General features: G+C 31.6%; 1 protein-coding gene across 1 annotated transcript in view; it reads left to right on the top strand.

Moving 5' to 3' along the window:
* Dnajc10 (DnaJ heat shock protein family (Hsp40) member C10) overlaps positions 1-10,074 on the top strand; it is a 46,597-nt gene that overhangs the window by 18,845 nt on the left and 17,678 nt on the right. The window contains exons 11-13 of the mRNA XM_048808973.1: positions 1,909-1,998; positions 2,749-2,862; positions 7,561-7,680. Coding sequence (XP_048664930.1) covers positions 1,909-1,998; positions 2,749-2,862; positions 7,561-7,680 — 324 coding nt within the window. The remainder of the gene's footprint in view (positions 1-1,908; positions 1,999-2,748; positions 2,863-7,560; positions 7,681-10,074) is intronic.

Consider the following 10,074-nt stretch of genomic DNA (forward strand, 5'->3'; position numbering starts at 1 on the left):
AGATACTAGGCAATATGTCAGATTTAAATGCCTATAATTATCTTGCTAATACTCCCATATATAAATCTGCTTCTCCCCAATTTTCTCCATTTCAGTTTATGAAAACTGTCCTTTCTCTTTCAGGCCAAATATCCTGCAGTCAATTTTGATTGCTCTTTTTCTCGTACCCTATAACCAGTTTGTCAGTAAAATCTGACTATCTTTAAGATGTTTTATAATTTGCCTCTATGGCTACAGAGTACTTATCACTTTATAACATGCTGTAATTTATTTACTTTTCCATTATTTTTCTCCTGCATTAAATTTTAAGTTTATATTTGTTCACTGGTGTATACCAAATGCCTAGAAGTATTCTGGTGATTATTGTGTGTTTGTATGGCATCTCTGTGTGTATGTATGAGTTTGTATTGTGTATGTATACTCTAGGTATATATTTTCAACAGTGTGTGTGTATGTGTGTGTATATATACACACATATATACTTCAGTAACTCATATTTACTTTATTAAAGTGTATACACTTTTAATAATTAACAATTTCTTAGCATAATTCACTAAGTAAATATGATATATTTAGAAATAAGTATCAAGAGAGGACTGATAAAAGCTATTTTTGAAGGCTATAAGAGTGCTATAATAAGTAATCCTGTATGTTCATCTTAATTCACTTATTCAAGTTTTAAAACTGTAAAGTATTATCTCAGCTAAATATATCTGAAAGGTGAGGTTCAAACAGTCCTTTAAAAGTGTAACTAAAATTCTATAAGACAAACACGGTTTATAATGAGTTTATAATATACTAATCATACACATATATAAAGCTGTTATGAGTATTTTTAGTGTGATCTTTATAATGACTGATTAAAGTATGGAACTATAAGCTATAAAATTGAGACATTAAGGGCTGGAATTGTGGCTCAGTAGTAGAGTGCTTGTTTAGCATGAGTGAGGCACTGGGTTTGATCCCCAGCACCAAATTTAAAAAAAAATTAAACAAAATAAAGGTATTGTGTCCATCTACAACCAAATTTTTTTTAATTGAAGCATTAAAGATTTATTTTTATATTTTAAGCCATTTTCAAGTAGTATTTCTTAATTATTAAACAGATGATTCATGATTAAAGATATAAAAGTGTTTTTTCAACTCTCATATACATCTACTTGATGTAAACCATTGCTGCATTCTTTATTGTAACAGCTGCTTCATGGAGAATTGGACAAGCAGAGGGGGTTCTGTGAGACAGAAATAAAGGAGATTTGTTAGAAGGGAGGTGTGCCTTTTTTCAGTTTTTGTCTTAAATAAACATGGCTCTAAAACATGCTTAAGATCTATGTATATTTTAGTATAAATACTCCTATATTGTTTGGTTTGTGAACAGTATTCTGAAAACCATTTCAGTTTTGTGGTTATAAGTTTTTCTTACCTTACCACTATTAATTAGTTGGGGTGTAAAATGTCTTAGATCATCAAAATTCGATTTAAAAATTCTAGGCTAGGGTTGTGGCTCAGTGGTAGAATGCTTGCACTGGCTGGGTTCGATCCTCAGCACCACATAAAAATAAATAAGTAAATGTCTAAAAACAACAACAAAAAAAAATTTAAAAGAATACATAAGACATATAAACATAGTTAGCATTAAAATTAAACTGAACATAGTATATTTCTCTGGTGATTTAGCAAATTACTATAAGGATTCCATAGAAAATTTCATATACTGAAACACCTAATAATGGAATTTCTTTTTCATTATTTTTTTAAAAGCCTGGTCATATGATTATTCAGTATTTTAAATAATTGCCCAAATGTGATATACTTTTTTAAAAATTAAAAAACATTTTGAAATATTTTGATAAACTTCAGATTTCTTCTTGTTTACTCAAAGATTACAACATGATTCTCTTATTCTAGTTTCTTAATTCATTGGATGCTAAAGAGATATATTTGGAAATAATACGTAATCTTCCAGATTTTGAACTACTTTCGGCAAGCACATTAGAGGTAATGATTTTATTAATAGTGGCATATAGTAATAAATATTGGTAACTTTTCAAGTCCTTAAGTATTAAAGTCAGCATTGTTTTATTCATCACTAAAGAGAACTAAATGTAGCAGTTTCCAAGAATTCTGTATTAAGCAGTTCTAGGTTACATTTGGATTCCTGGAACTTAGATATTGGTAATTCAAAGTAAATCTATAATTTAAGAACCTACCCAACTTGAAGGTTGGAAAGGCAAGATTTTGATCACAAAGGAACTTTGGATCTGAATTGGAACTTAATGTTCTTGCTTATAGTACTCTTTCTGTTGTTCACTGAAAACTAAGCATTATTTGTGATTAGAATTCTTAGAAATATTCAGTTAGAATCACGTATTCTACTTTCTGATCCCAGAGCTATCCAAGTATATATTTCTACCAAATATAAGTTTTATTAAACCTGCAAAACTTACTTCTTCAACCCCTCCCCAAAATTTTAGCTGTATATTAGTTAAACTATATTTTTTTCTTGGCACAGTCATCTGCTTGAACATTTTATGACTCAATGATTTAGCCACCTATAATATTATAAAATTGATTTACATAGCATTATTCCCAGTAAGCTATAAAATAAGAGCATGAATGGTCTGGATTTTAGATTTTAGATTATATTTGTAACTGAGCAGGATAGCTAAAACTAACCTCAAAGTCAAAGAAATAAAGATTAGATCTACCTTGGAATTTCCCATCTGATGTTTCTTTACCACTTTCAAGGATCGTTTGGCACATCATCGGTGGCTCTTATTTTTTTATTTTGGAAAAAATGAAAATTCAGATGATCCTGAGTTGAAAAAACTGAAAACTCTACTTAAAAATGATCATATTCAGGTAAGAAAAATGTATTTTGCCTTGTCTTCTGATGGTGTGCTTCCTTGTTAGTCCAATACATATGATTAAATTTTAAATAACAAAAATGTTTATTGACTTTGTAGATTAAGAAGCCCTTAAGTGTTTTGGTCTTGGTTGTGTTGGTTTTCATTTGTTTTTTTATTTATGTTTTTTCTATTAAACATGGACATGATATCTAAAAGTGTGAATTTTCATTTTTTCTAGCATTTGACAAATTTGTATCTTACAGATGTTCTGAAAGATGTTATAGAAGAGTATCTTTTCCTTTTTTTTAGTACATGTTTTATTTAACCTCATGTATCCAAAATATTTCAATATGAATTTTTTTTTAAAACTGGCACATTATTTGTATATACTTAACAGGGTACACTATGATAACTCAATACATGTATATAGTATAATGATCATATCAGGGTTGTTAGAAATGATAAATGTTTGAGGTGAAAATGCTATGTATTAGAAACCTTCAGACTCTTCAGTTATTTTGAAATATATTGTGGTAGAGCATGATACTCTACCATGCTATATATAACACCACTATTAATTTCTCCTGTTTAACTGTTTTAGTACTCATTATCGAGCCTCTCCCCACTTTTCCTCACTCCTTTTCCCAGTCCTATTCATTGTCTGTGAGACCACATTTTTTTTTTTTTTTTTTAGCTTTCACAGTGAATGAAAACATGTCTCTTTTTAACATGAGGTCCTCGATTTCATTCATGTTGCTGTGACATTTTTTAACATCTAATTTTCTGTTGTGTGTGTGTATATATATCACATTTTCTTTATCATTGATCGATCAGTACACACTTTGGTTGATTGCATAGCTTAGCTTTTGTGATTAGTGCTTATGATAAACTTGGGAATTGTAAGAATATCTTTGATCCAGTGATTTCATTTGCTCTGGATATGTGCCTTGTGCTGGGATAACTGGACCATAAGATAGTTCTTAGGTTTTTTTTTTTTTTTTTAAGGAACCTCAATATTATTTTTCTTAATGGCTGTACCAATTTACATTTTCACCAGCAGTGTTTAAGAGTTCCTCTTTCTCCACATCCTCATCAGGATTGATTTTTCTTTTTGATAATGCCCATTTTACTGGATTGGAGTGGTAATCTTGTTGTTTGCACTTGAATTATTCTGATAGTGATATTGAGCATTTTTCCATATGCCAGTTGACCATTTATTTTTGTCATTCTTTGATGTCTATTTAGATCTTTTCTGCAGGTTATCCTTTCCTATTTTAACATTTTTCTTTAATAGAAATAATAGAAGCTTCTTAGGTTGATTTGCCTTTTTGGTGCCTGAGACTTTTGGGTCCTATCCAAAAATAATTGCGTGCACCAATATTTTGAAAGATTTCCCCTGTTTTCTTATAGTAACTTCATAATTTCAGGTTTAACATTCAGGTCTATAATCCATTTTGAGTTGATTTTTGTGTGCAGTGAGAAAGAGATCCAGTTTTATTCTGCATGTGTTTGTCCACTTTTGCCAACACCAGTTTTTGAAGACACTCTTGTTTCTCCACTATGTCTTCTTGGTACTTTGGTAAAATATCAGTTGACAGTGTAAATGTATATTAGTTTCTGAGCTATTTTATTCCATTGGTGTGCATAAGATTTTTATCCTAGTACTAGGCTTTTTCCTTACTATAGTTCAATATTCTGTTTTGAAGTCAGGAATTGAGTACTGTGATGCTTCCATCTTTGTTTTTTGAGATGTGTTTCACTATGTTAAGCTGTCCTTGACCTCCAGGGCTCAAGCAATCCTGCCATAGCCCCCTGAGTAAATTGACACAAGTGTACACCACCACACCTAGTCCAGCTTTGTTCTTTTTACATAGATTATCTTGGTTATTTTTGGTCTTTGTGGTTTTATATGAATTTTAGGGTTTGTTTATTTCTCATGTGAAGAATATCATTGGTATTCAATCGGAAATGCATTGAAAATGTAGATTGCTTTGGATAGTGTGGGCATTTTGATTCTTCTGATTAATGAACATGGATGTCCTATTATTTGTGTGTCCTGGTAAAGTTTCTTTCATCGGTGTTTTAGAAATGTCATTGTAGAGATTTTTCACCTCCTTGATTTAAATATTTCTAGATTTTTTTCATAGCTATTATAGGTGGGACTGCTTTCTTGATTTCATTTTAGTTTAATCATATAAAAATGCTCCTAATTTGTTGGTTTTGTATGCTGTACCCTTTACTAACTTAAGAGTTCAGTTTTTTGGTGGAATGTTTGGATTTTTCTATATATAAAATCATATCATCTGCAAACAGGCATAATATGACTTCCTTCTTTCCAGTTTGGATAACCTTTATTTCTGTCTCTTGGCTATTTACTTTTGCTAAGGCTTCCAATATTCTGTGAAATAAGACTAGTGAAAATGAACATCCTTGTCCTATTCTAGATCCTTTAGAGGAAATGCTTTCAGCATTTTCCCATCCACCATAGAATGGTAGCTATAAGTTTGTTATATATGTTGAGATATTTCTTCTGTATGTAATTTGTGAATTTTTATCAAGAAGAAATGTTGATTCTTACAGAATTTTTTTTCTGCATTTATTGAGATAATCATATATCTTTTGTCCTTCATTCTGTTGATACGTTTATTGATTTATATATGTTGAAATCAGCCTTGCACTAAATCTCACCTGATCGTGGTATATAATCTCCATAATGAGCTATTGGATTCAGTTTACTAGTATTTTGTTAATTTTTGCCATCTGTGTTCGTCAGGAATATTGGTATATAGTTTTATTTGTTGTGTTCTTATCTGGTTTGGGTCATGGTTTCATGTAGTGAATTAGGCAGTGTTTACCTTTTCAGTCTTTTGGAATAGTTTGAGAATTGGAGTTAGTTATTTGTTGATGTTTTAACATTCAGTTGTGAAGTCCTCAGCTCTTGATCTTTGATGGTAGATTACTGCTTCATTTATTTGTGTTCTGATCTTTGTGTCGTCTAATTTGGGATTTGACTTTTTCTTCTCTAGGTCATTGAGGTATATCATTAGGTTTTATAATTTAGTGCATGTATTTATTGCTATAAATCTCTTGTTACTGCTTTTGTGTATCCCAGTTTTTGATGTTTTTCATTTTTCTATCAAGAGATTTTTTCTTATTTTTAATTTCTTTAGTGACACATTAGTTATTCAAGAACACAGAGTCCAGGTGCCTGTATGTTTTGCATCATATTTTATTGAATTCTAGTTTTATTTCATTGTGGTCAGAGAAGATGCATGATTTTCACTTTTTAAAAATATATTGAAGTTTGATGTATGATTTGTGGTCTATCCTGGAGAATGTTTTGTATGCTGATGTATGAATGTGTGTTCTGCAACTGTTGCATGAAATGTCCTGTAAATGGTAGGTCCACTTGCTCTATAGTATAATTCAATTCTGATGTATCCTTGCTTGACATTTTGTATGTTAATCTGTCCATTGATTAAAATGAAGTATTGTTTTGGAGTCTCTCTTTACATAAAGCAAATACTAGATATATTTGAGTGGTCTGATGTTAGGTTCATATATATTTACAACTGTTACATACTCTTGCTGAGTTGACCCTTTAATCAATATGTAATGTTCTGTTTTTTGGTTTTTTAATTAAAATTTGTTTCACCTGATAATTCTATGCAAACAACCAAAGGGGGCAGGAGAATTTATCTTTTTTCAGTTGTTCACTTTCAGTCTGTATAGGTCTTTATCGCAAAGTAAGCTTCTTATAGGCAGCAAATAGTTGGATCTTGTTTGTTTTACATATATAGCCAGTAGTCAATCCTTTGATTGGAGAATTTAATCAATTTATGGTAATAACCCTGAGGTTTTTATTGATACATAAGAACTTAATTCCTGTGTTTTGTTAATTATTCTCTGTATATTCTTTGTTCCTTTCTACCAGTTATTGTCTTTGCGGTCTAGTGCTTTTCTGTAGAAATAACGTTTCTTTTTTCATTTGTGTTTCTCTTTTACTCTTTGCACGTTTTCACAATGGTAGTTATTATTCTTTCATTTGTAGATGCAAAATTCTGTTTAGCAATTCTTATAAGGCTAGTCTAGTGGTGATTAATTTCCTCATTTTTTGCTAGTCTAGGAAAGATTTCACCTTCATTTTTTAAGAATAGCTTTGCTGGATATAATATTCTTGATTTACTTTTTTCAGAGGGGAGTTCTTTATCCAAGTCTTCAAGTTCAGAAATTCTTTCTTTACTTGCTTTAGCCTATTGTTGAAACTTTGTTTTGTTTTTTTTACCTCGCCAGTTGAATTATTTAGTTTTGGGGTTTCTCTTTGGGTTTTTTATGTTTTTATTTCTTCTCAAGTTGCATTTAGTCCATTGTTGCCCTTGTTCTTCTCTGTGATGCTAACAGCATAGTGCACTTCTATTCATTCATTTTGGATCCTCTTCCATCCCAAGATTAGATAAACAGCCCCTACATTTTTTGGAGGATATTTCTTGCTTCACATTTTCTCAGATTTTTGAACTCTTTAAGAAGTATTCTTCAAATTGAGTTTCAGTATTGTCAATGAACTATTTCTTTGTTTAATAACCTATTAGCTTCTGTTGAGAAGCATTGTCATTAGAATGGTGTCATTTTGGGGTTGTCTTTATGAATATTTAAAAGTGGAATGGATAAGAATTTTGTTTCCATCAAATTCAACCTTCACTTTCTACTGTAGGTCGGAAGGTTTGACTGCTCCTCTGCACCAGACATCTGTAGCAATCTCTATGTTTTTCAGCCTTGTCTAGCAGTATTTAAAGGACAAGGAACCAAAGAATATGAAATTCATCATGGTAAGAATGGGAAAAAATGATAACTATCTTCTAATACAAATGTTCCATTTGTGTTTTTTACCTTGTGTGTGTGGACATAATGTTTGTTCTCATTTGTTAGTAAATATGGGGAAAATCTTTTTAAATTAACATTCTTTTTACCCTTCTTTTTAAAGTAAAACTTTTCACTGTTTCATCAAAAGTACTTTTGGTAACATGTCACAGTAGTGAGGAATTTATTTGCTTGTTGGCAGAAGCAAGCAATACCTGCAATTTCCAGTGTGCCACAGATAGCATCTTAGCCATTATAGACAATTTCTAGACATTGTTTTTGGATTTATCTGCTATTAGACTATCATACTTCTCCATTAACTGCTTTGTTATCTCTCTTGAATTTATAATTGCATCTCTATATTTCAGCTTATTTGGGACTTTAGTTTTCCTAGAGTTTGGAAGACATCAGAGTCCCTTCCCTGAAAGAGGACAAGTGTAGCAAAAGATACAAACCATCAACTGTAATACAGTTAAATGAATAACAGGTATTTATGAAATGCCTAATAGGTAACAAACACTCCATTATTTGTTAGGGCTGCAAACTTGTAAGACATAAACTTTGCTCTCAAGAAGATTAAAATACAGTCTGGTAGGATCAGGAGAAGGGAGATGTATAATGAAACAAAAAATATTTTAATGGCCATTATTCATAAATTACAAGAAAAGTGCTATTTGAATTGAGTATAAAATGCTCAATTTCCCAAAACAAATATAGAGGTAAAAGAAGTTAAGCCCTCTGGGCTGAAGGAACTATATCAAAAAGGCTTGGCAAGATAACCCTTACAGTTACTACTAAGTTGTAATAACTTCATTACAACTTAAGATTTATTTCCATTTTCACAACCACTAGTAAATAAGAAAACAGCCTCAGAAAAATAAGCATCTTGCCCCATGAGAAAGAACTAGAAATGAGTCTAGGTAGATTTTGAATGCATTGTGTCTACTACAAAACCCTACAGTATAGGTGCTTATAAACTATGTCAGATCCTCAAAGTGCTAGAAATTACTAAATTTTTACAAAAGACATTTATTCTTTTTCACCTCTGAAACTTCCTCAGACCTCACTCTTGTCAGTTTTCTGCCTTGTTTCAGGTTCATCACCTCCTTCATCTATTGTAAATATTTTCCTGTAGGACTATAGTTATCTTAGTCCTTCCTCCTGTAGTTGGTTCCTTATCTTGTTTGCAGAGTTGGTACCCAGAACACCATTTTCACATCACTTTTCTGCCTTGACTACAATTTCTTTTAGATTCAATTTCAGATTTCTCAGCATAGGAGCAATGACTTTGTTTTGCTCACTGTTCTTTTTCTGGCACTTAGAATGGTACATAGTAACTCAGTAAATAGTTGTGGTAAATGGAGTATTTTCATGGTCTGCCCAGTAATCATAGCTCCTACTACTTTTGGATCCTTTCACTCCTTTATGTTTTCACATGTGATTTTTTTTTTTTTCTGCACTGTAACTCTTCTAGCTCCTCAAAATATTTTGTAAGCTCCAAATAATTCTTATAATAACTATAACTTAACATAGTTTCTCCCGCAGGAAGTATACTGAGCATCATTAAGCTCTAAATTAAAGGCATAAAAATAGGAAAAAAAGAACTTAAATTATCACTATTTGCAGGTGACATGATTCTATACCTAGCAGACCCAAAAGGGTCTACAAAGAAACTATTAGAGCTAATAAATGAATTCAGCAAAGTGGCAGGATATAAAATCAACACGCATAAATCAAAGGCATTCCTGTATATCAGCGACAAATCCTCTGAAATGGAAATGAGGACAACCACTCCATTCACAATATTCTCAAAAAAAATAAGATACTTGGGAATCAACCTAACAAAAGAGGTGAAAGACTTATACAATGAAAACTACAGAACCCTAAAGAGAGAAATAGAAGATCTTAGAAGATGGAAAAATATACCCTGTTCATGGATAGGCAGAACTAACATCATCAAAATGGTGATATTACCAAAAGTTCTCTATAGGTTTAATTCAATGCCAATCAAAATCCCAACGGCATTTCTTGTAGAAATAGAGAAAGCAATCATGAAATTCATATGGAAAAATAAAAGACCCAGAATAGCAAAAACAATGCTAAGCAGGAAGTGTGAATCAGGCGGTATAGCGATACCAGACTTCAAACTATACTACAGAGCAATAGTAACAAAAACAGCATGGTACTGGTACCAAAACAGGCGGGTGGACCAATGGTACAGAATAGAGGACACAGAAACCAATCCACAAAACTACAACTTTCTTATATTTGATAAAGGGGCTAAAAGCATGCAATGGAGGAAGGATAGCATCTTTAACAAATGGTGCTGGGAAAACTGGAAATCCATATGCAACAAAATGAAACTGAA

This window comes from Marmota marmota, unplaced genomic scaffold (genome assembly GCF_001458135.2).
Source record: "Marmota marmota marmota unplaced genomic scaffold, marMar, whole genome shotgun sequence".
Taxonomy (NCBI): domain Eukaryota; kingdom Metazoa; phylum Chordata; class Mammalia; order Rodentia; family Sciuridae; genus Marmota; species Marmota marmota.